General features: G+C 62.5%; 1 protein-coding gene across 2 annotated transcripts; it reads right to left on the reverse strand.

The window, feature by feature from the left end:
* Window positions 1-14,685, reverse strand: AMZ1 (archaelysin family metallopeptidase 1). Of its 2 annotated transcripts, XM_072943408.1 has the most exons (7): window positions 14,560-14,685; window positions 8,484-8,924; window positions 8,040-8,207; window positions 3,907-4,035; window positions 3,539-3,708; window positions 2,971-3,147; window positions 1-1,193 (listed from the first exon to the last, which is right to left on the reverse strand). In XM_072943408.1, the coding sequence occupies exons 2-7, from the start codon at window positions 8,785-8,787 to the stop codon at window positions 651-653; spliced, it is 1,491 nt and encodes a 496-aa protein (XP_072799509.1). In that variant the 5' UTR covers window positions 8,788-8,924; window positions 14,560-14,685; the 3' UTR covers window positions 1-650. The 2 variants fall into 2 exon arrangements, with proteins under 2 accessions (XP_072799509.1, XP_031532596.2); XM_031676736.2 differs by lacking the exon at window positions 14,560-14,685 and having other exon boundaries at window positions 8,484-9,070.
* Window positions 14,686-27,642: the final 12,957 nt, after the last annotated feature.

The following is a 27,642-nucleotide window of genomic DNA, read 5'->3' on the forward strand; positions in this document are numbered from 1 at the left end:
GTCAGACAGCGGTCCCGGGGGCAGAACCCCAGCTGGCTTTCCCCACTGCCAGTCACAGCAGGCAGCTGTCTGGGGAGGCAGAAGGGCCTCTGCTCACAGCACCTCCCACCTGCCCCTCCGACACCCTCCCTTCATGGTGCAGAGCCCTGGGCACGTCCTCCAGTGGGTGGTGGCCGTCCCCAAGGCCCATGGAGACACCCTCCAAGGGCAGAATGCAGTTACTGCTGCAGAAAGCAACCTTCCTCGGGGAGGGGGGGCACTACATAGAAACAGCCCCCTGCACTGGAGACCCTGCCTGTGGGCCTTGGACCTGAGCTGGCAGCATCAGGCCGCCCACCTCCACTGTGCCGCCCTGCCCAGGGCTGCCTCCGAGCTCCTGCTGTGAACGGCTGGAGGGACCCCAGGCCACAGGAGAAGCAGTGCCTGTTCACCGCCACCCACTCTGAGGTCTGGTGGGGCTGAGGACAGCCCTCCCGGGGCCCAGGAACCCCATGCTGGGCTCCACCGCCGCGGGTTGGGACTGGGCATGGGGGAGCACGGCGCTCCCTCTGCTTCCCCCAAGACCTCCTTCCTGGCAGCTCTGGGCCCGCGGCGCCGGGGCAGCTGGTGTCCTGGGACGGGCAGGCGCTGGACAAGACACACCAGCCGTGCTAATTGTCCTCGGCCTTCCAGCGCCGGGGGGAGGACTCGGCCCGGGACAGCTTGCGAGCACTCAGCTTCCTCCTGAGGGAGGAGAACTTGTCCCCCAGGACTCTGCGCAGCCCCGCACTGTCTCTGCCGCAGGGCAGGCCCTGCCTGGGGGCCGGGAGCCGACCGGTGAACATCTCCCAGCGGGCCAGGCCATCCACCGCCCTGTCCAGCTCTGCCAGCTCATCCTCGGTCACATCTCTCTCCAGGGCCTGGACGCAGGCCGCCAGCCACCGCCCGTGCTCCGCCAGGGCCGCCACCGGCCCCTCGGCGGCCGCCAGGGAGCCCAGCCCATCCTCGGGCTCCAGCTCAGGGCCAGCAGGGAAGGCGTGGCTCCAGGCGTCGGGGGAGAGGGGCTCCGACAGGCTGGTGCCCGGCTCTGAGTCGCTCTCACAGCACAGGCCCGAGTCCGCGCTGCAGGGCGGGGTGTCCTCAGACACAGACGGCTCCCCCGCCTCCAGGCCAGGCCTTGTCCCCGCCGCCACTTGAGTCCACAGGTACAGCCTCTAAGAGGGAGAGACACGGGCTGAGCCGGCCTGCGCGGCCACTTCCCTGGCCAAGGGGCCCCACCACCCAGGGGCCCTCAGACCAGTGCCTCTGAAGAGGCAAGCTTCCAGGGGCCTTGCAAGCCTGGCCGACATTCAGGGTCCGTTCTCGCAGAGCTGACAGTGGAACAGCCCTCCAGCAAAAACGCGGCTGGCGCTTTTCCAACACGCCACCAGCGCCTCTGCTCCTGGCGCACTCGTGCAGCCGACACACCCAGGGTCCACTACTGGCCACCTCTTCCCGACCCTCTCCAGGGACGGCTCGGAATTGGCCGTGGTGGGGTCCTCACGCCATGGACAGGGGCGGATACTCCACATCGAGGCTTTTCCTTAGCGGCATTTCCCAGCACACCCCCGACTGGTACAGACCCAGGGCGGCCCCGGGGCCCCACCAGGTTAGGAATCAGGTTCGGGCAGGGTGGGGGGTGTCCAGGGAGGGATGAATGGGGGGGTTCTTGTCTGACAGGCGGGCAGGACCCCAAGAAAGGACATAATGAGAAATCCCAGACCTTTTCAGACCACCTTTTCAGAGGTCCAGGGGCCGCCGCAGTGCCTCGTCCAGGCTGAGGGCCCCCTGCCTCCCTTCACCGTAAACCCACCGTGAAGATAATGAGCTGCTTATGGCCAAGTCCCCTGACCCTGCGCTTGGTGGGGCAGGCGCTCGCCGCTGACGAACACACCAGTCACACCCTCTTGAGGACTGTCGGCCAGTCTGCAGCCGGGCAGCTGCGGCTCGGCACCTCCTCTCTCCCACCAGGCAGGCCGTCTCCTCGGAGCCCCTGGACCTGCTCTTTACCATGGAGACGCCTGGGAGAGAGCTGTGCCAGGAGGCAGCTCTGTGACCTGGAAGTGCCCAGCCCCTAGTCCACGGTCCTCGACACAGAGTCCCCGACCAGCAGCAACCTGGGGTCCTGTTAGGAACGCGGAGCCTCGCCCGCTCCGTGGGCACCTGGACACAGTGGTCTCCAGACACTGACCACTGCAAGGGGGGAGGCCAGCTTCCCAGAACTTCAAACACCATGGGATTCATTTAAAGCTTCCGGCTTAAACCTCTGGGTCTTAAAATTAAACCAAAGCTATTATGTTGATAGGCCTGTGCCTTAATTTGAAGGAAAACTTTACCTTGGTGTTTTCATCCAAAGGTGGGTTTTAAAGAAAAAGTAACCACGTTTGCAAAGTTTGAGTTTTCAAACAAGCTTTCCCACAGGATGCACCCCTTCCCCCGGAGTCCCCTCGCCCTCCTGGGCCCCGCAGTGCCGCGGGCCAGCAGCAGAGGGCAGCGTCGCCCCACGGGCTTGCCCTGCAGAGGGCAGGGCCGACTGAGAGGAGCGCCTGCCGGCCCCTCCAGAGACTCCTGTTTAGTCTGGTTCTGCCTCCTCCCCCGAGGGGCCAGCCCTTCCTCCGGGCGGCCTGAGCTGAGCAGAGAGGAGGTGATGCCGGGGAGGCCCCCTCATGAGCAAGACCCAGCGTAAGGACAGAAGTGCGGGGACAGGGTCTCAGGCCCGCCTGTCCGTGCGTGGTGAAAACCGGCTCGGACTGGGGGTGCCTGGGGAATCGAAGCTGTGCGCCCCGCCACCCCCGAGCAGCCTGTGGTGACAGCCACCAGCCCTGGGCCAGGGTGCAGCCAGGCCCACGAGACCCCCAGAGCTGACAGCGCAGGCCTGCGTTCCCTGCGGGTCACAGACGCGCATCCATCCCACCTGCCGCAAGCCCCCCGCCCCTCCAGGGCGGGACTCACCTTGTACCTGTCCAGGAGCTTGAAGCCTAGGACGTGCTGCAGCTTCCGCAGGCAGATGGGGCAGAGGTCCAGGGGCCGCCGCAGCGCCTCGTCCAGGCTGAGGGCCCCCTGCATGAGGCAGCGGAGCCACCGGCAGCTCCCCAGGCCCAGGAGGTGGCAGAGCCCGTGGCAGGTGGCCTGCGGGAGACGGTCCCCGCACCATGCAGCCTTGAGCCCCCACCCCCGACCCCCGGGACACCCTGGGCTCCAGGGGGAGAGGCAGGCCACTGGGGTGGTGGTCCCAACGCCAGACATGCGGGGATTCACGTCCCAGCCCCGCCACGTCAGGGCTGTGTGTGACCCCAGACGGCTTGGTGTCCCTGAGCCTTCGTGTCCACGCCCTGTGAGTGAAGGCTCGTCCTCATCCTTGGGAGAGCTGGACAGCATCACGGCCTGGACGCAGAGGGTCCAGGGGCTGTCCCCTCACGTCCTCCTGTCTGACTCCACAGCCCAGCATCTTCCCAGAGCTTGCCAGAACCCCCAACCTCCCGTCCTCGTCCTTCCCCCACATCTGCTCCGCCGCACCCACCTTGCAGCACTGGACCATCCCCAGGGCGCTGAAGCACATGGTGCGGCCTCTGTCCTGCAGGGGCGCCTCCGTGCCATCTGCTGCCATGTCCACCAGGGCCGGGTCAGGGGCGCTGGGCTCCAGCTGCAGGAGTTCCCCCGAGAACCGGGCAAAGCTGCAGATGCCCACTTCTGGGGAGAGGCGGAGACAGGGGTGCCAGGGGCAGCCTCAGCTCAGGGAGCCCACGGGGAAAGCCACCCTTCAGGACGCACGGGTCCTAAAGGCCCGGCCCTGCCAGCAGGGCCCCATGACGGCAGCCCTGGGCGGGTGGCCCCTCCCGCATGGGGGGCTAGAATGTGAGTGTGCACCAGCCCCGGGCTCTGACTCACCGTGCCCGGGAAGGAACTTGCCGAAGGTGAAGGTCCAGGCCTCCTGCGGGTACAGGTCGGACAGCGTGAGGCCCAGCACGCACAGAGCGTCCCCTGGCTTGCTGCTCTTCAGGAAAGACAAGATGCCGTCTGTGGGGACAGGCAGGGGGCCCGTGAGGAGGTGACTAGGCCCCCATCTCCCAGCCCAGGGCTCAGGGCAGGCAAACTCATCACCCTCTTCCTCTGCTGGGGACCAGCCCATCCCAAAGTCGGACACAACCTTGTGATGTCCCTGAGAAACTGTCCGACTGAGCCTGAACTCAGAGCAGCCAAGCTGCACAACGTGAAGCTGGGGCTACGGACCAGGCCCCGGGGGAAGGAGCAGCTCAGGGTGTCTGTTTCCAAAGCTGTCAGGAGAGCTGGTTTGGACAGGGTCCAGGACACCCAGTGACATCCAGGTGGCAGCAGCGAAAAGGCCACTGGGCCAGTGCGGTGGCTGCTCAAGGGAAGAGCCCCTACAGCCCCTGGCAGCAGACGGACGGCCCCACAGATGTCGCGTCTAGTGCCTGGGACCCGTGAACACAGCACCTCATGTGGACGAAGGGACGGCCAGTGTGCTGACAGCTGTAAACCCCATCCCCTGGGGCGGTCACGTCTCAGGCACCAGGCATTAGGACATCGCCCAGTAACTTGCTGCAGCAGCGCTGGGAGCATGAGTGCAGAGAGGGCAGGGGCGGGGATGGAGCCTTCAGGGGGACAGGAATGTGCAGGGCTTGGGGGGAACAGGCAGGGGGGCTCAGGGAGGCGGAAGCAAATACAGCCGGAGGGAAGGACTCTCACCAAGGGGTGTGGCTATGTAGCAGCAGAGAAGCAGGCTGGCAGTTGGAGGGGCCTCGGGGGCAGCGAGGGTGTTAAGACGGGAGAAGTAATAGCAGCTCCCGTGAGAGGGGACAGCGGAAGAGCTGCTGGAAGGGGTGGGAGCAGGCAGGGCGACGGGTGGAGGGCCGGGGGGCGTCCACCTGTACAACGGGGAGCACAGGGCGGCAGGTGGGGAGGTGAGGGAGGCGTGGGAGTGCCCTTTGTATTTCCTCAGCAAAGAAAGCAAGGTTGTCATCAGAGGTTAGAGGGAGAAGACGCAAGGGCTGGGGGCACCAGGCACCCTCGAGGGTCATGGTTGTGCAGCAGGAGCTGACCACCCCAGGGTGCGTCTTCTCCAGCCGCGTTCCACTGCAGGGGAGACGGGAGCTGGATTCACCCCAGGGCAGACAGGAGGGGAGAGGAGGGGGGCAGTCAGGGCAGGGGGCAGGTCCTGGGCAGCAGGAGGGCGGCAGGACCAGAGGCAGGACTTGATGAGCTGGGGAACGGGGGTGGGGGGCAGCACTCAGGGATGTGAACACCCCAGCTGCAGAGAAGACGCGGTTGTTGGTCATAAAGGCGGAGCTCAGCGCTGCCCTACAGTGTGAGCTGCACGTGCGACTAAATTTCAAATTTTACTAATTTTAAAGTAAAACAAGCGGCTCAAATTGATTTTAATAATGCATTGTTTTAACCTAATGCATCCAAAATCCTAACATGTAGTCAAATATTAAAAAGTTACTAAGACTGTTCAGGCGTGCACTGGGCACTCCCCACACGTCTGCGGGCTGATGGCCCCCTGCGGCCACGGGCTGCTGCCCCAGAGCCCGGGTCTCAGGGTGTGACCTGGCCTGAGACCTAGGAGGGGCCAAGGGATTTCAGCTCTTACGGTGGCGCTAACGGTGATGACTATTACAGGGGGGGTTCTGTCCCCCAAAAGACATGTCAACACCCCAATACCCAGCACCTGAGACGAGGCCTTCCTGGGGGTGGGGTTTTTAGGCCTCGTCAAGGTAAGATGAGGGCAGACTCAGTTTGTCTGGGGTCCTCACAGGAGAGACACAGACACATAGTTTCTTCCCTATGTGATGATGGAGGCAGAGATCGGAGCGGGGAGGCTGCAAGGGAGGGGACACCCAGGATGGCCGGCCACCACCAGGAGCTGGAGGAGGCGAGGAAGGTTACCCCCAACCTCAGAGCTTCAGAGGGAACAGGCCGCGCCGACACCTTGGTCTCAGAGCTCTGGTCTGCAGACCGTGGGACAGTAAGTCCACTTCTGTTGTCTTAAGCCACCCACTTGGCGGCGCTCTGTCACAGCAGCCCCAGGAAACTGACACAGTGCCCAAGCCACGTTAATCCGGCCACAAGAATTTAAACTTGCATGACCTCTGGGCTCTGCCTGCTTGCTCAGCCCTCCCGGGCCCCCTTCTTTCCCAGGGGTCCATGCAGCCTCTCAGGCGTGGGGCCAGGGAACAGCGGTCCGTTCCCGAGGCGGCGGGGGTGAACAGGGCAGGAGCAACAGGTACAGCTCGTGCACCTCAGGGCTGGGGTCTCCGAGGCACCATGGCCCCTGGGGCAGCTGGGGTGGACCCTGGGCCCCCCGAGTCGGGTGGAAGCAACGGCAGGCATGATGGTGCCATGTGGTGCCACGGCCCGGCTACTGCGCCCCAGGCCCCGCTCAGATCCTCGGGGATGGGGGGAAGGCTGTGCCAGGCGAGTGACCAAACCTGCAGCCTGGGACACCCCAGCCAGGAGTCCCCGTCAACCCTAAAAACAGCGCCAGCTGCAACGCACACTACCTCCGGCTGAGGGGTAACCTGCCAAGTCGAGAGAAACACAAAGAACGGCTTCTTAAGACGTCTAAGAAGGGGGAGGCGTTGGCTCCAGGGGGCGGGGGACAAGACAAGCTGTCCCCCACGAGTGTGGTGACAGCTTGTGACGTGTGTGTATGTGAGGACTCAGAACCATACGCTCAAAGGAAGAATTTCTCTACGTGTAAATTATGCCTTGATCAAAGGGACTTTTAACAAATCAGAGAACTAATGAGAAATTAGAACCAGGGAGAGGATCAGAACTCAGAGAGACGAAGCTGAGTTGTTTCTAAGACGGGTGGAGGGGCTGGGGTGACCCTGACAACACACCCCTGCTCTGCTTGCCCCCCCAAAGGCCACACCCTGGGCGGGATGCAGACTGTGCTCCGGGGTCATCGGGGTGGCCCAGAAAAGCTGCATGCCTGTCCGAGACAGTCAGCTCCCTCAGGTGCCTGGCCTAGGAGATACAGAACCCTCTCTGGAGAAAACTTACACCATCCCAGGCCACAGATTCTTCTAAAAAAATGAGTTGAACTGACTTTTCACGTAAGACGTCCAACTAACAATCAAAAGCAAGACACACAACGAGGCAAGGCAGCCTGGACAGCATCAGCAGAAACAACACAAATGGCCGCACGGACCCGTGCTGGACTCACGGACACAGACTGGAAGGCGGCTGTGTTTGTACGTGTAAATTCGGAACCCATTTTTAGTGGGGAATTGAGCACGATAAAAAAGTGACACTGCTGATTTGAAAAAGGAACTGTGTGAAAAATAGGGCGGCAATTAGGGACTCCATGGGCTTAATGGCGCGTGAGGCGTAGCTAGAGAGAGAACTAGGGAACCAGAGGATGAAAATACTAGCGGATGGAATGTAAGGGGGAAGACCAGACGTGGCAGCGGACGGAGGAGGAGCGTGCCTCCCACTGGGATCCTCGACGGGAGGAGGAAGGGGGCAGAGGCTGAAGGAAGGCAACAGCTGAGGCCTTCCCCCAGCCGAGGGGGCATCACCCCGCTCGCCCCAGACCCGGCAGCAGCCCCTCCCCGGGGCCCTCGCTGAGGTCTCCAGCAGGTCTGACAGCCCCCAGTTCATCTGTGCCTCTCAACCAGCCTCACCCTCCAGCTGCCAGTGACCCCCGGGCACTGGGGTGGGGGCCAGGGAGAGGGTCTTCTCGACCCTTATCAAGTGCTTTGTGAAGACAGAAGGCTGGAGGAGGGCTCAGGGCCTCAGAGGTCCGCGCCACCTGCTCGGCGTGTCCTGGGGTTTTCCAGTGGACACGGGGCTGTGTGGTCAAGTCTCTGGACACTCTGGACGCCCTTGTCTTGGTTTTCCTTTCTTAAAGGGTGGGAAATAGACGTTCCCCCACCTCAGAAAAGCAGAGGGCTTCCTTCCTTCTCCTGGGCTCCTCCCTCCCACCTTCTGCCTCCAAAAAGGACCTCCTGCCGAGCGGTGGCGGCCTGCGCCTCAGCTACGCCACGCCCGCTCACCTGTGTGCAGTTGGAGCCTGTCAGAGTCCTGACTGGGGCGCGACGAGCAGTGGATGGACGCGGCCGCCACCGAGGGCAGACACCTGACCTGCAGGCCCAGGAAGAAGGCCTCGGTGCAGCTCCGCAGATGGTCCAGGAGGGCGCTGCCCACCGGCCCCTCACTCAGATCTGGGGGCAGAGCCGAACCGTCAGCCCCAGCGGGACCCCCGGCCATGGTGCCCAGCACCCCTGGAGCCCCCGGCCACACCGGCCAGCTGGGTGACACCTGCCAGAGTGCCTCCCCTCAGATCACGTCCTGCCTGCGGCCGGGGCACAGACCCCCACCCGGTGCTGGATCCAGGCCCTTGTCTCCCCCCCTCCCCGGGCTCCCTGCCAGCCCCAGGCCGCCGCCCCCCAGGTCCTCACCACCTGCTGCCTGGGGCCCACGCCCACACCCGCGGGCACCTATGGGCTGCAGGTAAATGTGCCTCTGCGTCGGGCCCTGCTTCCGGGGCGGCAGGGCGGCGTGGAAGGCCTCGAAGTCCTCGGGGGCCTCGGGGCGGCTGAGGAGCCAGTCGAAGGCCGAGCGGATGAGCAGCGTGCGGAAGAGCGTCCTGCGGGGGTTGTAGGCCTCGGCCAGGAAGAGCCTCTCGGCCGGGGAGAAGGCAGACGCGTAGAGCTGCTGCAGCGCCGGGTCGGTGGACACCAGGGCATCCTTCAGGGCCCGGGGCCCGAAGCTGAACTCCTCGGCCGGCCGGCACTGCAGCATGACGGGCCCGGCCACCCCGCGGAGGCCCCACTGCTGCCCGCGCGCCGCCCGGCCAGGCCGCGAGCTGGTCCGGAGCCCCCGCTGTGTCGGGCCTTCTCAGCAGCGAGCGGCTCCGACGCCTCCAGGCCCGTGGGCACCTGCGGGGACATGCGGCTGAGCCCTCAGCCCCTCCCTCTGCCTGGGGAAGGGGCTTCGCGGGGGCGGTGCCCCAGGACCCTGCACTTCCACCCAGCGGGGCAGGGCCGCCGCTCCCTCCTCCTCCCCCTCCTCCCGAAGGCCAAGGCCTCTGCGAGCACTGAGTGTGGGGAAGGGTCCCCGCCCCTGCGGCCTGCAGCCACGAAGCACGTTTCCGTGGTAACCCATGCGGACAGCACCCAGCCTCCACCGTCCCACCTGACTCCTCCGAGCCCTCAAAGGGAGACCACCCCACCCTTGTGCTGAGCGCCTGTAAAACCCGAGGGGCCCCTCCACCAGGACTCTAGCAGCCCCTGACCCCTCTGTGACCACCAAGTGCACCCTGCTGCCTGGGCCACCTCAGCACCTGCAGCCACCAGCTTTCCCGGAAGGGGCCCCGTGGGCCGGTGGAGGGGGCCATGGTCCCCACGTCCATGCGGCCAGGCCAGCCGAGGGGAAGAGGGCAGGCCCTGTGTTGCCAGACCCAGAAGCTTGCTGGGACGTGCGAGGGGCAGGCACACACCAACCACAGGAACTATAAATAGGGAGACGCTGCAAAGCCACAAAGAGCACATCAACCGCAGCAGAGAGCAGACGGGGAGAGGAGACACGGAGGGCTGGGGGGACGGTGACAGAGTGGGTTTCCTCCCAAACCAGGCGCACAGTCCGTGTGTTAATCAGAAACAGCGCCCCTCCCACCACACACCTGAAAAGCCCCGGGAAGGGACGGGTAGCTGGGGGTTCGTCTTATCCAAAGGTACCCGGCTGGCGGGGGAGGGGGGCCTCCCTCCCGATGGCGGGGAGGGGCGGCGGGGGAGAACAAGGCGGAGAAGAGAAGGTGCGCAAGCACCAGGAGAGCAGGATGAGGCGCCGCGCTCCGCGCAGCCCCGACTCAGAATCAGGCCAGACGCGCCTGCCCTGTCTCTGCAGAAAACGGAGTCGCGAGGCCTCCCAGCCCGAGCTGGGAAACAGGAACAACCTTGTTTTCGTGGGAAGAATGAAGAATTGAGCCTGTGCTGCCTTTAGCTAACCCCAGTTTAAAATGTTCATCCAGAAAATAAATTCACATGTGTGTACTCATGCGTGCACCTATGTGTACATGTGTGCGTGAACAGACATGTGAACATGGGCACGTGTTCATGTAAAGAGGAAAACTGGGGTACGTGTAATTTATAAATCTTCCTCTGGAAAAGTACATGCTTAATTTTTCCAGGGATGTTTTACACATATGTGCATACGTGTTATATACATAGTGTGTGTGTGTGTATAACACACACACGTACACACACAGGTGTATTTTTTCAGTTAAGTACTGACTGAGCTGAGTGGAGGGGAACCAGGATTGAATGCCTACTGAGATCCCTACCAATAGAGAGCTTTACGTATTTCTTTCCACCGATACATTTCACAAGTTTAATATCCAATTGTGTGTGCAATCTCATATCCCCTTGACATAGTATATTTCGAGTGTTTTCCCAAATCCTTGAACAGTCTATTAAAAATGCTGTTTTGGCGGGGAGGGTATAGCTCAGGGCTAGAGCACATGCTTAGCGTGCACAAGACCCTGGGTTCAATCCCCAGTACCTCTATTTAAAAAAAAAAAAAAGCTAATTTGAATGGCTGGCCAAAAACGCCGCAGTGAGCCTCGTTGCAGGTCCGTGTCTCCATTTCCTCAGGAGAGATTCCCAGAAGACACTGCTGTGGACGTTTAAGGAATCTCAATCTGTACGGCCAACTGCCTTCCAGAAAGGTCGCACCGACGTGCAAGCCCATCGCCCGTCCAATTTGTAAGTGGTCAGCAAGAGCACTGAGCACCCCCACGACGTTCCAGGCGGGGCTTCCTCACGTTAATGCCTTGGGGAGTGGGGACAGTCATTCCCACTTTCCAGAGAGTGAAACTGAGGCAGAGTAAGGTTAAAACTAACTTAACCAAAGCCACACAGCTCGTAAGCACCAGAGACGGGATTGGAACACACCGATGTTCCAGCCCCCTGGTCCCCGTCACTGGAGGCAGCGGGTCCCCACCTTCTCGGGACCCCGGCCCAGACCTCCCTCCCTGTCCCAGACTCTAGGGCAACGTGGACAGTTCGCAATGGGATAAACAATGGCTCCTGGGCTGTAGGGAAAACACCAGACACCTGAGGACCAAATCACTTGGCATCAGGAAGGACCACAGTGGCGACTTCTCTGGAGGCCAGGGAACGCATGACCAGGAGGTCATGGGCTGGGCAGGGTCTGAGGGCAGGAGCCCCCGTGGCCTCCTTCCCTCGTCCGCCCCATAGTCACTGAGTGCCCACTCACCCGTGGGGCGGCCAGCACCCACGGACAACACGGACAGAGGTCCCTGGCCTCATGGCGCATTAAGTCTACGTAAGGCGTAAGGCGGTGAAGACAGATGCTGTCCTGCGTGTTAGAAGGTGTTAAATGCTACTGGAAGGGGGAAGGGCAGAGCAGGGGTGGGGGTCAGGAGGGCCAGGGCTGCACTGCCATTTTCAAGAGGGTGACCAGACAGGGCTTCCCTGAGCAGACTGGAAAGAGGGAGCCAGGCAGGGGGTCTGAAAGGAGAGTCCCAGCGGAGGAGCACGTGCAAGGCCCTGCTGCGCGCACATGCGTGTATGCATACGTCACACAGACTCAGAGACTGTCCCCAGAGCTCTGGCCTCCCCCTGAGCTAAGAGCGGAGGGCGGTGTGAGCTGAGTGGTACTGCAGGCCAAGCTCTAGGAGCCCCTCCTCCCTGGCTGACCAGGCACCCCTCCAGCAAGCTTTGGGAGCGGGTAGTGGGCTGTGGGCTCCTCGCCGCCCAGGACCCAGGGGCCAGGCACAGAGAGGCATGCAGGAACCCCTGAGGAGCGAGCGCCCCGCAGGCCAGTATGGACTTGGCCCTCTGACCTTCGATCCCACGGTGCCTCAGTTTCCCCCCAGACAGAAGGGCTCGGTGCTGCCTGCCTTCCTCACCCAGAGCGAGGCTGGACCAAGCAGAGAGGAGCAGGTACCAGCTCCCATCTGAGGTCAACCCTGAGCCTTGGGACCTGCCTTGAGCACCTGACATCACAGCATCTCAAGACCGACTTTTGTCTCTAGATGCGGGTCACGCGACCCTGCGTGTGTGCCCCTGGCTTGCCCTAGACCCTTGGCTCACAGACACCTCCCCGCAGCGAGCTGGAGGCCTCCCCGGTCCGATGTTCCCTGGGGTCACAGCCGGCTCAGAATTACTTTCTGTAACTGAGCGTGGCCTATAAATCACTTCTCTGGGGCCGCTTCAGGCCGCCGGATGCCCGGAGGGTCTGTCACAGCTTCCTAAAGAGGCAGAAATGGGACAGACGCTGACCTCTGAGGGCGTCCACCCTGCAGGTCCTCCGCCCGTAACCCCAAGGTCACCCCTGGACGCAACACCTCGTCTGAACCTGCAGCTTCCTGAAACATGGCTATCAGCAGTCACACGTCTCATAGGTGAGACGATGGAGGTTCAGAGAGGGGAGGCCGCTTGCCCAGGATTGCACAGCTTACCAGGATTCAGACACGGGACTCCTGGCTCCCGACAGAGAGGGAAGGAAGACAGTCAAAGGCAGGAAAAATCAGTCTGTCTAGTTTCACTCTGGGCCTCGTTTACAGGACCTTATCCTGCCCCTGAAGGTTCTCTCTGGCCAGGGCCCACTGCCCCTCATCACACAGACCCCACTCGGGGCTTCATTGTAGGCAGACCCCCCAGCACCCCAGCCACGCAGAAACCCAAAGAGCTCAGAAGCGGCCCCGTTAGCCCTGGACCAACACAGGCTGGCGGTCAGTGGGAGGACAGGCTCCAGACTGGGCCCCAGGGTGCGTGGGTCCCCGTCCGTCCACGCAGGCCTGGCTCTCTCTGCGTCCGGGGTGCAATGTCTGTCTGCCCAGAGAGCATTTCCTTTCAAGATGCCCGGCTGGCCACACTCTCTTCCTGGGCCACTAAGAGAAACTCCCGCCCGACCCGCCCTGCAAGGTCATTTCTGCACAGGATCGCCGCTCACACAGGAACAGCAGCTGGACGTGAGCAGAGACCGAGACTGAGTCCCAGGCTGCAGGTGCCGTGGGAGGGAGCCACAGCCAGAGCAAGGCGTGTCCCAGCCCTTTCCTGCACTTGCCAACCTGTCAATCTTGGCAACCGTGAAGGCTCCGGAAGGGAGACCTCCAAAACCGGGCTCCAGATCTGTCCCTCCCACTCCTCTGCACACGACTGTGGGGCAGCAGGTGCTGTGCACAGGACGCCAGCCATGTGCCTCAGCCCCACCTGTATCGTCTCATTCGAGATGCACAATCTTGTGACGTTGCAGGTGCTGTTAAGGTGCCCATGTCTCGGATGGAGAAACTGAGGCCGTGTTCACACTGATGGGCAGCAACCAGGCCCAATTTCAAAGCCAGCCATGCCCCACACTGGAGCTGGAACGCTTAACGTGCTAATGGGCTTCCAGAAGCAGAGCTGGTCTCAGCATAAACAAACGGTGGGATGTCTCTGCCCTGCTGCTGTTAACACTGGGGCTGTGGCCAAATTTTCCAGCCCCCCGTCCCTTTCCCTGGGGTGCCCGCATCCCCCTCACCTATCTGCTGTCCTACCCACAGGCCAAGGAAGGGCATGTGCTTGGTACTGCAGAAAGGGCAGGCTGCCCCAAACCCCTCAGCCCAGGCACCTGTTTCCCCATCCGACTGGACAGATGCCCCAGACTTCAGCAAGAAAGCATGCTCTGACTCTTGTTATTCTGAATGCACTTTGCAAAACATCCCAGCAGCTGCGTCAAGCGAGCTATTCATGACTGTCTGCCTTCTGAGCAGCCCCATGCGGAGATGTGAGGGGTCTGGGTTTCACACTTCCCAGAGGTTTCCATTTGCTAGGAGGGGAAATGAGGGCTTCGACCTCAGCAGGACAGACCCCTGCTTCCTGTCTCAGCTGCCCTCACCTGCAAACGCTGACTGCCCCCCCCACACACAGTTTCCTTCCCAGTGACCCATCCTTCTCCTCCCGACCCCGGCAGCATTCCTTCTCAAGTCGGCATCTCTGTGCTGCTCCACGCCCTGCTTTTCCTCAACATAAAACAGCGACAGGCCTCCTTCTCCACCAATACCTGGCTGGTCCCCGCACCTCCAGGCTCCCTGGGAGTACCTCACCTGGACCAGCCAGGAAATGCCCTCTTTCCCTGCCTGGCCCTGGGCTCTCCCATGGCTGTTTGCTCCCCTCGCCTGGATGGAGAACAGCCCTCAGGTCGCCCTCCCCTGGGGAGCAGATGGCCGGGAAGGGTCACAGAGCCCCTTTGCTCCCCGGGGCTCCCCTCTGCAAGGCCCAGGCTGGGAAGCCCCGACCCTGGCGCCAAGCATGGAACGCGGTACTGCACCCAACCCTCCTCGGCGCACCGGTCCCTGACTCCCCACCTCCTGCCCAGCGCGCCCTCCAAGTACAGACCCCGCACAGGAGCGCGCACGCCGCCGCCAGGGCGTCCTCGGGGCTTGCACGGCCGGACCCAGCACTGCGGCGCGGCCAGGGCGTCCGGGCATGGACTCGGCGTCCCGCTAGGCTGCGGGTGCTGGCGCCGAACCACCCGCCCCCGCGGTGGCCGCCTGCGTCCCCGCCGCACCTCCACCTCGCAGCCCCGGTCCTCACTGCGCCCCGCGTCTTCCGCGCGTCGCGCCCGCGGCCTCCCCGCGGCCTCCGTCCTACGGGCCGCGCTCCCCGGGTCCTCCGCGCCCCGCGCCCCACTTCCGCCGCGCGCCCACCTCGCAGCCTGGCGCCCCCGGGAGCCGGCCGGCGCGGCGCGGGCCGCGAGAGTCGCCCAGGAGGTCCCGCCGTGACGTCAGCACCGAGGGGCAGGGACCGAGGCGGGACCCGGTGGAAAGTGTGATGGGGCCGCCTGGCCGTGGGCGCCACACCCGCTCCTGCCGCTTGGGTGCCTCAGGCGCGGGCCGCCAGTGGGCGGAGAGCTGGCCGGAGTCCCCGGGCCTCAGACTCGCCTTACAGACGCTGACCTCTGCTGACTTCCTGTAGAGCGCGGGAGGGGCGCCCGACACTCCCGCAAACCCCTGGGGAGGGTGGGGTGGGGCCCGCGACCTTAAAGCCGAGCAGGGGAGCGCGGTAAGCCAGCGGCGGCCAGGTAGGGCCCCAGGTGAGACGGGCAAACCCGAGCTGCCCAGTGGGGCCCCAGGTGAGACGGGTAAACCCGGGATGCGCTGTAAAGGCACTGGCGTCAGGGTTACCCCAGCAAGGATGGGGTACAACTGCAGCACGCAGCCTCGCCCTGCCATCACCCTCTGGGAACTTCCCCTTCATTTGGAGGTCTCCCCATTTAAAGGTAATTATAATTTTTTAGAAGTTTTTATATGCCAGGCACAATGTGCTAAATGCCTCACATGTGTTATCTCAAGCCGTGTGATAGCTATCTTTTTGTCCCCATTTTATAGGTGAAAAACTGAGGACTAGGCAGGGGATGTGACAGGCCCACCCAGATGGCAGAGCCGGGGTTGATCACCCCGCCCCTCCAGAGGTTCGCTGCAGCCCCATTGCTGGTGAGGGCGGGGACATGGGCCCCTTCGCAGTGTGAACAGCGTGGTTCCTCAGAGATGGTCCTGTTATCTGTGGCCCGGGTGGTCTTTGTCCTGGGGGTGGAAGGCAGGGCGGCCCTTCTCCATGGAGCTCCTACCACACACCTTCTCTGGGTCCCCTCGTCCCCGGAGAAGGGCAGCTGTGGCCCCACGGTCCTGCCACATGGCACCCCCACGCTGCAGGTCCGTCAGCCCGCGGCCCACCTGCCGTGTCTCCCGCCTCCAGGTGGGGATTTCACTGCGCAGCTCCGGGACAGCGAGGGGACATTCCCACGTGGCAGGAGGTGGGGGAGAGGCATTGCATCCTCCTCCTGAACAGCCTCTGCCTCGTCAGTTGCCAGGATACGGAAGGAAGATGCCTGGACCCTGGGAGGCTCGGAGGCCTCTGTGCTGTTAATCGGGCTTCTCAGGCCACTGGGCGAGGCCAGTGGCCACTGCTAAGGGTTCCCTCCTTCCTTCTCTTCCGCAGCTCAGCACGGGGTCCCAGAGGGGCGCAGGGCCCCGTCCTGTGCTGTCCTCACTCCTGATAGAGAATGCAGCTCAGGCCACAGGCTGCACCCCCTATATGGCTCCCCTTTCATCAGCGCAGACCCCAGGCCCTTGGCACAGAAGGGGAAAGGTCTAGAAGGCAAGGTGGAGGGGGCTGCCGGAGTCTCTGGCCCGGAGCCATCCCCTCCAGAGAGCCTTGACTATGGATGGTCCTAGTCTAGAAGGATTTTCAAGGACTTCCTAGCAAGCTCAGGGAGGGGTACAAAGTGTCCTGGGTCAGTGGTCAAACCTCTGTGCTCTGGATCCACTACTCAAGCTACCAAACCAAGAAACGTCATTTCCCGTCTTTGAGCTGTCAGCTCATTTGTAAGACGGAGATGCCAGTGACCCCTGTGGTCTCCACAGAGCTGGGGGTGGGGGGCCCGCGCTTCAGGAACATCACCTGCAGGGCGCTGGTCAGACGGGGCCACCGTGACGGTGATTTGAAACCCACGAGCACCCCAGCAGCTGCATGAGACACTCAGCGGAGGGCCCTCCAGGTGCTAGATGGGCTGGGGCTGGATTGCACAGTCACCTCGTGTAATGCTTATGCCAACCCATTTTACAGATGGGGAAACGGAGGCTCAGAGAGCCAGTCACACGGCCTGCAAGTGGTCACCTAGATAAAAGCCAAGGCCTCAAAGGCTCCCAAGACTTACGCTGTCACCTGGTCCCAGACTCCTCATTGCCCTGACTTCACGCGGCCGCAGACCTACCCTGGCACGTCACTGCCGCCTGTCTTGCTCTGGACCTCTGGAGGCTGTCAGGGCCCGTGAACTTCAGGGAAGCACGTGGCCCTGAGGCAGCCCTGCCGCCCTGGGAGTGGGGGAGGGGCAGCCGCAGCCCATGTTTTGGGTCCATGTTGGTCCCCATCTGACCAGCCCTCAGCTGTTCTCAGGACACCTGCCCTGGACGTGTTGGTCTGGGGACCCCCCCCCCACCCAAGAGAGCCCCAGGAGGCCTCCAGGCTGCCCGCCCAAAGCGAAGTAGGCAGTGTTCCAGCCATGAGTCACCCTGTGCCCCCTGTGCTCTGTCCTAGGCCCCCAGCAGCAGGACCCTGGCACCTGCCTCCCGCCGCTGCTGTGGGCAGGAAGGAGCCCCCACCAGGTCTGGAGTCCGGGGCTTCACCACACTTGATTCGGGCCAAGCTTCATGCTCAGATTAGTAAGATGGGGTCATTACTCCTCAGCAAATGCGCAGGATCGCAGAGCAGGACAGCTGAAGGGAGGGAAGTCAGAGGCCGAGGTGCAGCCTGGGACCCATCAGGGTTCCTCTGTCACAGCTTGGGGGGAGGGGTGGGCAGGAGGGGCACTGGTTGGAGCACAAGCTGGCACACTGGGATCCTCATGAGGTGGGCCCTGAGCGGCCTCTATGGCCTGGCCTTCGTCCCCCCAGCCACGTGTCCGGGGGGAGCAGGGACAAGCACTGTGGGACACGGGGCAGCGCTGAGGGGAGTGGGCGGGTGCCCCGGGAGGGGCAGGCTGGGGAAGAGGCCATCGAACAGGCATCCGGGAGGCCTCTGTGGTCCTCCTTGGACAATGCCGTCCACAGAGAGGGGCCAAGTCACACAGCGAGGGCTGCGGGGGCCCCGGCTGGGGAGGAAACGGAGGCTCCACTGCTCTTTCAGGACACGCAGGGAGTCGGGAGGAAGAGGGGACGGAGACAGCTCAGGAGTGCAGAGGGGACATTCTGGCGGGGCTTGCTGGGGGAGGGGCTGGGGCCTGGGCTGTGGGGGCTGGGGGTGGCTCCTTCACAAGCACAGCAGAGGGGGCCCCCATCTCGGCCCTCAGAGCCCCTCCCTGCCTGGATGCTGAAGGGGGGTGTAGAAGTGGGTGGCCTGAAGCTGGGGAGGGACCCCAAGGGACAGCCCTGGCATGGCCCTCCCGCAGGGTGAGGGGAGAGGCCCCAAGAGCGTCCCTTCTGCGGTCGGGGCCTCCTGGGCGGCGCTGGGCACTGCCCCTCTTTGGGCTGCTCCCCTCAAGCTGACCTAAGCAAGGGAGACTAGACGGCCCAGTGCCCACTTGCCAGCACGCTTCCTGGGCCCCCTGCCAGCCCCAGGGTCAGGAGGCCTTCCTGACAGCACCCCGAAGTCCCGAGACGTGCAGGTGGGCCGACCGTCGCAGGGAGAAGGACAGAGCAGAGGGGGCAGGCAGGGCCCCAGGGCCCCGTCACCCACGTAAGCTGAGCCGAGCACTTTGGCCTGGTCTCCTCCTGCCATCTGTGGGACCCAGCGGGCCGTCACCTCCACAGCTGCTATCCTGAGTCCCGACTCTCCACGGGGCTTCGGGCTAGGACCGAGGAAGCTCAGTGAACAGGCGAGGTGGCGGACAGGCACCCCTTGCCATCCCCAAGGTCAGGAAGAGTCATCCCAGGAGAAGCTTCCCCTGTGTTTCTGGGAGGCGAGGAACCATCTTCCCGGCTCCTGGGAGGTCTGCATCCCCACAAGGGTCCTGTCTCAGGGATGGGCCGGGGAGCTGGCCAGAGGGAGGGAGGCAGAGGTTCAGTGCTCAAGACACGCACCTTGAGTGAAGGCCACCAGCCGTCCCGTCCCCAGGTCACGGTGGCCGGGCAGCGGCCTCCTGTCCAGTCGCCATAGCCAGCAGCACGAGCAGGGACGGCGCCCCTCTGCCCGGGGCCGCCTCCCCCAGGCGGGAGAGGACCCCCAGCACAGGGAGGCACCGGCGTTGTCCCCCCAGCCTCAGCGGGGAGCCTTCCCTCCAGCGGCCCTTTTCTCTTTGGAACCGTTAAGATAAGGGCTTCTTTTGAGCCAAACGTTGCCCCGGTTCTGGACTGCCAGCCTCCCAGGCCTTCCCGGCAGCCCGCCTGCCCCTCCTGCCCACCTCATTCTGGAGAAACGCCCCCGCGGATGGCTGAGAGCTGTGTCACACCGTCCCCGGCACTGCAAGGGAGTCTAGTTGGAGCCTTAAGAAACAATGCTACAGCAACAGACTCCCACTGCAGAAGGTTTGGAAAATTCTAGAAGTCTAAAAAAAAAACCCCATATTCCAACTGTCAAGAGGTAACCTCTCTGAACTTTTTGTCAGACATCCTTCAAAAACCCCTTTTCTGCACATTTAAATAGAGCATTTTCACGGATCCGCACCACGCACCCTGTCCCGCCGGCAGCTCCGCCACGTGGCACCCTGCCTGGCCACGGGCCCAAGGCCGGCCTCCTCGCCTTGCCGCGGCACTGTGCTGCGTTTCGTGGGGGGTCCACCTGGCTTAGGACAGCTCAGGTTCCCCCAGTTCCTCACTCTTCTGCGTTGCCTATGTATTGTGTGAAGCAGTGGTGTGTGCAGACACAGATACCTGACTGTGATGATCCGGTTTCCATAAATCCTTGTTGCACGGGTGTGTGATTTCCCCCCTTGGGATAAATTCCTGCAGATCGATTCGCGCTCACAAGGCTACACTTCTGACACGTGTAGCTGCCAGGATTTTCTGGTTCATTACTGCGGGGGACAGAGAACTTGGAATGTGAGAAATGCTTAGTGTTCTGTCCGAAAACTGTGCCCTTACTACACGAGAGGTGTGGGACCCCCACCTCCCCAGCCGCCGCGTCCCCGCTGTGGTTGGGAGGGGGCAGGGGCTGGGACAGTAATTACGTGTCAAGCCTGGGCTGACATCTCCTCCTTTTGGCTGCCGGGTTAGTGGGGGGCTGCCCAGTGCCGGGCCCCCCAGAAAGGAGAGGCAGCCTGCTGACTCCCAACCCAGGCCACCTAAGGCTTCAGGCAGCCCATCCCCGGTCAGCCCACCCCCTGCACAAGGACACCTACGTCCCAGACCCCAGACCTTGCTCGTGAAGCCACCTCACTGGAGCCAGTTCTAGAAACGAGCAGTGATGTGGGGTCCCCCGTCCCTTCAGCCAGATGAGAAGGTGCCTCACCTCACTGTACCTCAGTGTCCCCCCAGAGAGCTGAGTAGAGGCCCCCAAAACATGTGCCCACCCCGACGGTCAGAATGGGATCTTGATTTGGAGTAAGGGCCTTTGCAGATGGAATTAAGGTGGGAACCTCAAGGTGAGGTCATCCTGGCTTACCTGGGCTCTAAATCCAATGGCGGTGTCCTAAGAGACAGACGAGGAGAGACACAGAGCGAGGGAGGCCAGGTGACACCAGGGGCAGAGGTGGAGGACACGGCCACCAGCCAAGGACACCAGAGCCACCTGGAGCTGGAAAGGGCGAGAGGGCTCTCCCCAGAGCCTCTGGAGGGAGGGCAGCCCTCACAACACCTTCGTTTTGGACTTCCAGCCTCCAGCAGTGAGAGAATAGATTTCCGTTGTTTTAAGCCCCCACCCCCCAGCCCCTCGTCTGTGGTCATTTGTTACAGCAGCCTCGGAAACTCACACGCTGAAAATAAGAGAATGCTTCATACAGTTGTTCTAAGGATCAGAACACCCCGAATGTTCTCAGCACTCGGTGGGTCCTTGGACACAGCAACCACAAGCCCAGCCGGAGCTCAGACCCCCGCCATGTGCCAGGTGCTGTGCGAGGGGACAGGCGTGTCCCTTCTGTCCGCTGGCAGCAGACAAGGGCAAGGACATGGCAGGGGCAGAGAGCACGGCTTCGCAGAGCTCGTGCCACGTGAGGTGGGCAGGAGAAGCTGAGCCCGGGTCTCTGGGCAGTGTCAGGGGTCCTGCCTGCCAGAAGGGACAGCGTGAGCCAAGGCCTGGACGCCAGGGTGGGCGGGGCCTCTGGGGAACAGAAGTCGTTGGTGAGCCTGGAGTGAAGAGTGCAAGGGCCACCTGGGGGCAGGGGTCAAGGGCCTGGACAAGGACAGGGGAGCCTGTCGGCCCAAGCAGCAGCTTCTACGCCTTTCACGAGGTCACCTGGGAGTAGTGGCTGTGGGGAGGGGTCGGGAGGGGGCACAGGTGATGTCAGGTGGGAGGCGATGGGGGCTGAGCCAGGGCCCAGGTGGAGGGACGTGGGGAGGACTTGGGGTCTGCTTGAATCGGGCAGGGATGTGGAGTCAAGGCCTCCTCCAGGCCACGGGCTCCCTGCTCCTGCCTCAGTTTCCCCAGGCCTCCTGGGGAGCTGCCCAGCAGCCATCCTAAAGAGACCATTTCCCGAGTGCCCACCCTGTGCCAGCCCACGATGGGCGCCCAGGGACCCCCCCCCCAGAGCTCCAGCCCCAACCCCCTGTCCAGGGCCAGCCGAGATTCCTGAGGCCTGGGGAGAACAAGCTCCCAGCATTAGAGGCGAGCAGGTGGGCGTGGCCTGCAGCCCCGCCCCCGCACAAGGAGGGCCCTCCTGGGGGTGTTGGGGGCAGAGCCAGGCAGGAGCTCCAGCCTGTGAGGCCGCCCTCTGATGAGGGTTCACTCTGGGTGCCAGGTGTGCAAACCCGTGTTCGTCCAGAGCGCAGCCAGGCCGGCGCGCTGAGGGCTGGGCTCGGCTCAGGTAGCCCCGACGCACACCCGAGGGCCCCGCCCCTCCTGACAGCGGCTCAGGTCCCTCCCTCCCCACCGCCAGGCTCCCACAGGCTCAGCCGAGGGTGGGGTGGGGGCCTCAGCTTCCAGGGGACTGACCCCCCACGTCTGCCTGTCTCCGCCTCCTGGGCGCCTTGCTCCCGGTCTCCCCCTCGCTGCCTCCCTCCCTCACCTCATTTTCTTCCCGTAGTGGTCTGTGTGGTCAGGGGACCAGAGGGGATCCACATGCTGTTTCCTGAACAGAAACAGAGAGACGGGGCGGGGCCTCAGAGACCTCTCCTGGACCACATGAGCTCTGCTCGGGGACATCTGTCCCCAGAAGGGTCAGCCTGGACTCTGGGCGCCTGACGACATTCCCCTTGGACCTGACGTCGCCCCTCTGGGCTCCAGGCAACCACAGCCCCTGCATCTGGTCCTAGCAACAACAGTGCCTCCATCCCCGGGGCCCAGAGCAGGCTGGCGTTGGGGGGCTGGGGCTAAGCCTGCATCCTGCTCAGCTGTGACAGCGGTGATTCAGACAGACAAGCTACCTTCCCCACAGGCCCCTTCATTTCCTCAACTGTAGGATGTGGCCATCCCGCCCTCACCCGGGCGACTGTAAGGGCCGACGGGACCAGCAGGACGAGGGCATCATGGGAGGTTTCTGACCCCAGGCACCCTGCTCTGCACAAGTCGCCCAGCTCGGTTTGGTGACACAGGGGTCTCAAACATCAGGATGTGGTGATTTGGCCGGGAGTGCCAACCCGAGCCCATACCACTGGGATTTGGGACGTCCTCACCCCCAGGGAGGACCTCCCCCTCCTGCCCTGCAGGAGAGACCCAGGGAGGCCCAGGGTCCACAGGGAGCAGAGCCCCCCCAGGTGGTGGGCTGCCCTGGGAAGGCCTGTGAGGAGACGGGGCCCCTGGCCACACTGAGCCTGGCCTGAGGGAGCCCCAGTTCTGTGGCTGGTTTGAGTCCTCAGAACCCATGGTCCAGAAGCTTCTCAAGCAGGCACAGGAAGGGATGAGGGTGGGGTGGTCAGGGAAGGCAATGGGGGAGGGTCTGGTGGAGCCAGCATCAGCCCGAAATGGCCGAGCTGCGTCTGCTCTACCTCCGAGCTGTCCCTAGACGCCCCAAGCCCCAGGCCAGGCCACCCACCTCACCTGGTGATGGCTCCGACCTCCCACGGCCCTGTCCAAGCCACACACCCACAGCCAGACGAAGCCACGTGGCCACAGAAGCCTTTCAAGGACTCTTCTTGCTCTTAGGATGAAGCCTAGCCTTTCCCCGGAGCTCCCGAGGTCCTGGCCACCTGCCCGCCACACCCCACCCTCTCCAGCTGCCAGCCACCCTTGCTTTGACCCAGACACTGCCCCCTTTGTCCCTCTGGGGCCCCTCTGCCTAGAAGGCATCCCTCCTCTCCTGGCACCCTGTAACCCCAGCTGGGTTTCCAAAATTAGAGGCCGCCACCCGCTGGCTGCCTTCCAGATCTGCTGCAACCCCGCTCCTCTCCTGCCCAGCCTCACCTCCCGGCCTCTGCCGGCCAGCCAGGCCCCATGTGAAGCATCCTTCCCCTGTGCCTTCGCAGGGAGGACCTCCCGCTCCACACTTGGGTTTCAGGCCCCACAGCTGCCTCTTCCCAGAAGCCCTCCTGTCACACGCTTCCATCGACACATAATTACCTGGCCGGTGGCTGTCCTCGGCCCGTAGCTGCAGGCTGGGGATAGCTCCCGTTAGCGCCTGGTGCCTCGCCTGGTCCACAGCAAGCGCTCAGCCCAGGTGGGCGCGCTGCCCGGCATCACAGCGCGGCCCGCACATCCCTGCACACGCCCGGCGTCCCTGCCGTGCGTGGCTCTCCGAGCACACCCACACGGACACACTTGCTTCCATGCACACACATGCACACACATGCATGCTTCCACTCACTCCCAGCACACCACACACGTGCCCCTCCTCACACACCGCCCCAATCATCCACGCCCTGCACGGTCACACGCACGCAACCGGGGGTGCTTGCTCACGCCGTCCCCGCCACCCTCACTCCAACAGGCGCCCGAGCTGCTGCTTGCCGCCTCTGCCTGACGGCGCGTTTGCCAAGCAGTTTCCATGGCGACACATCTTGGCTCTGACAGGAGCAGCTGAGTGCAGGGAAGACAGCCTCCACAGAGGGGACGAGACCCGAGGCCTCTGTGTCCTCGGGTTCCCGGGCAGGCAGGGGTGGGTGCGCCCATAAGCAGACACTCCCTAACCCTGCACTCGGCTTGCCCCTGAGGCGGCTCCAGGGCTTCCTCTGGGCTACATGCTGTAGGATGTAGGTCGCTCAGTCATTCAGCAAACCTCGTTTGCTGGCTGCAAAGCTGCCTGAGGCGTAGGCCCAGCTCACAAGAGCTCCTGGTTGTGTTCTGCGGCTGGACAACTGTGCCATCATCCTGTTGAAAGCCCATCCCAGGCACGTCAGTGGCTCCCGGGGCACCACGGCCTAGCCACCACCTTTTGCCCATGTACAGCAAGGATGCCGGGCTCCTCCTCCGTGGAGTGTCAATTGCAAAAGCAACCCTGATTCTCCACCCCTCCCTGAACCATCGTGCCTTTCGCCACAACTGCTGTCAGGTGGGGAAGCCTATTCCTTATACTTGAATCTGAGCCTGCCCTGTGACTTGCTTTGGCCAAGAAAAGGTGACAGAGTGACACTGTGATGACATGCCTCTGCCTGCTTTCATGTGGGCTCCTGCGGTGGCATGAGAACCAGTCGGGGTTGGTCTGCTGGAAGTTGAGAGAACACATGAGAGCCCACCCTGGGCCAGCTAGCCGCTAGGCAACCCATCACAGATGCATGAGAGCAAGCAGAGCACAGGCCTGCCTGGTTGGCCCCCAGACCCTTCAGAAATAATAAAATGCTGTTGTTTCAACTTACTGGCCTAAGATTGTTACACAGCAGTAGCTAACGGACACACTCTCTTTCAAGGGCCCTGGCCAGCAGCCACCCAACCTCAAGCAATCAGCACATGCAGGGTGCCCTACGAGCTCCCCTAGGGTGCTGAGGACTGGGCCAGAGCAGGTGGGCTGCACACAGACCTGCTGTGTGCCAGCCCTGTGCTGGAACCTAGGAGTAGAGATGACCACCTCTGCCTTCTGGGAGCCCACAGCACCAACAGGGTGGCTTTACGAGTCCCAGCCTACGGGTGGGAGAGGCTGGGTGGCCTGCCCAAGACCTGTGACGTACAGGAGCAGGTGAGCATGGCCGCAGAACCTGGCTGGATTAGAGCTTTGCTTTTTTCCCTCTTGGACACCTGTTTGGAAACACTTTACTTCCTGGGTAACTGTATATATTAGGACATTACTGGTGTGAGCGTTCAGCCCCTCTTCACTGAGGACTGTGGACCCGTGTTACCGCCTAGTGGGGCATCTGATGGGCAGGGCCCCTCCCTCCCTGAGCTGAGAGCCTGGCAGGGGCTTGTGTCTGCGTGACCCAACTTGCCCTAATCTCTCGGCAGCACCTTAGCGTTCCTACACAGAAGGGTTGAAGTATTTCCCCCAGCATCTCCCACTGTTTGTGGTGAGATGGTCGGCCCAGATAGTGTCCTGCTTTCACTGGGAAGATCTGCGTGGCAACCGTGCTGTGGACAGCTGCGCACCGTTCTGACTGGTCAGTGCCCTTCTGTCCCGAGATCACGTGCCAGTACCTGTTCGGTGACCTCGTGGGGTAAGGGGGCAGAAGTCAGGGCCAGTCCTGCCCACGCGGAGAGAATCACGGAAGACCCAGCCCACCTCACACTGAAAACCTGCAGGAAAAGACTGAGGTGGCAGAGTAGGAGGCAGAGCTCACCTCCCGCCACAAACACATCAAAACACACCTACGTGAGGAGCGATGCCCACTGAGAACTGGAGACTGGCAGAGAGACTCCTGCACCACCACAGCAGTGCCAAAGATCCACACGGACTCGGGTAGGAAGGGAGGAGGGGCCATCAGGTTGGGACCTGGGCCCCTAGGAGAGGAAACAGAAGAGGAGGGGGTTACCCGGGTTTAGAGATCCTCTCTGGGGACTGAGCAGTTCAAGCTATACGTTGGGCATCCCAGCCCTGGGGTCCAACACCTTGGCTGGTTTGCAAACCAGTGGGACTGATGGCGGGGCTGTAGGAAACCCAGACTCCACCTGTGAAGAGCAGGCACTCACTTGCTTGCTCCTGAAACAAGGCGGAGAAACAGGTGAAGACTGTCTGGGGCTCTGGGTGCTTTCTCGTGCCGTCCCCAGCCCCAGCCGCGCCCGTTCCAGCCGCCCTTGCTCCAGGGCACAGCTCCACACGCGGGCAAAGGCTACGGCGGCTGAGAAAAGTGTGCAGTTGGGGGGGCGGAGAGCGCAGGGATCCTGCAGGGCATCCAAGTGGGGTGCTGCAGCCATCACTGACAGCCAGGGCGCAGCGGACAAGGAGCACCTGAAACTCCGGCTGGCGTGCCCTCCTGCCGTCCAGGATCCTCTGATGCAGGAAAGGGCATGGGTCTTCCAGGGGCTGTGGGACCTGCACCTCTCGGCCAGACCTGAAAACTGGGGATGACAGGTTTTGCCAAAAGCCTTTCCTGCATCTACCGATACAGTCACGTGGGCCCCGTTACGCTGCTGATGGGACGCGCCGCACTGAGGCTTTCAAATGCCGAACCCGCCTCGCATACCTGAGATGAGCCCTCCTTGATCCTAGTGTGTAGTTCTTACACATTGTTGGATTCAACTTGCTAAAGTTTGTTAAGGACTTTTCCATGTTTGATCATGAGAGATGTTGGTCCCTAGTTCTCCTGGAGTGTCTGTCTGGCTTTGGTATTAGAGATTCTTCCATGAACTCTATGACGCGTGGCACCGGCGGGAGGGACGAGTGAGCTGTTCTCTGCACCCTGGAGGAGCTGCTCCTGAAGCGCCCAGAGGGCCGACCGGACGCACCCGCCGCCCCTGCCCTTACTGCCGCTGGCGGTTTCACAGACTTGTGCTTGGCACCGCCTGGTCCTCACAGGCTGAGTCGGGAGCATTCCCTCCACTTCTGTCTTCTGAAAGACTGTACAGACCTGGTATAAGCTCTTCCTTAAATGTTCCGTAGAGTTCACCAGTGAAGCCCCCTGGGCCCAGTGCTGTTCTGAAAGGCGATTAATGACTGATTCCGTCTGCTCGGTAGGCAGAGGCCTGCTCGGGTCGCCTGCTTCCCCCCGCGTCGGTTTGGCAGGTGAGCTGGCAAAGCCACAGGCTCAGGGCTGCTCAGCGGCCCTCCGCCATCCTTCCAGCTATGGTGGGGCCCGCAGCGCCGCCGCCTCTCGCCGTCTCCTCCTCTCCGAGCCTGGCTAGAGGCTCGCTGACTCCACTGCTCTCTTCAAAGAACCAGGTTTTGCTCACATGAGTTCCTCCTCCGAATTTGTCCTCAATTCACTGGCGCCTGCTCTAACTTTCGTCATTTCTCTTCTTGGCCTGCTTTGGGCTCAACCCCCTATCACCCAGTCTCCTAAGGCGGAAGCTCAGGTGACGGATTTCAGACGCTCCGCCTTGCCTCACATGTGCCCTCACAGCTGTAAGCGTCTGCCTGAGCGCTGCTTCTGCTGCAACCCACAGCTTTTGATCAGCTGTAGTTTCATTTTCATTCACTTCAAAATATTTTAGGGTTTCTCTTGAGATTCTCTGACCGGGTGCTTTAGAACACGGAGACTCTTACTTCTGGGAGGCGAACAGTAAAATCTCCACTTTACAGAAGAGGAAACAGGTTCCAAAAGGCCCTGGTGCACGCAGGGCGACGCGGCCTGGAAACGGCAGGGCTGGCACTGGTGCAGCATCTGTTTGGTCCCTTGAGGACCAGCCCGCAGCCCAACTCCCCTGACAGTACCACGGCCAACTTGACCTGCCTCGTCATTTGGGACAGTGAGCTCTAAACTGCTATGAGGTTAGGGTGACCCTGGGGCTTCAGAGACTGAAAACCTGGCTTGGTTAGACCTGGAGTCACTACCATCAGGGGCCAGGGGCGAAGGCCACTCTCCAGCCTGAACTGTTTGCTCTCTGACCCTTGGGTGTCCCTGGGGCACAGTGAGGTCCAAGCAGAGCAACATCTCCCCTAGGCCCATGAAGTACGTGGCCATTGTGCAGAGGGTCCCTCCCCAAATGCCTTTCCAAACCCCAGCAGGCCTGGGACCTATCCCACGTCAGTACGCCGACTCAGTGG

Source organism: Vicugna pacos, chromosome 18, assembly GCF_048564905.1.
Source record: "Vicugna pacos chromosome 18, VicPac4, whole genome shotgun sequence".
In the NCBI taxonomy this organism is placed as follows: Eukaryota; Metazoa; Chordata; class Mammalia; order Artiodactyla; family Camelidae; genus Vicugna; species Vicugna pacos.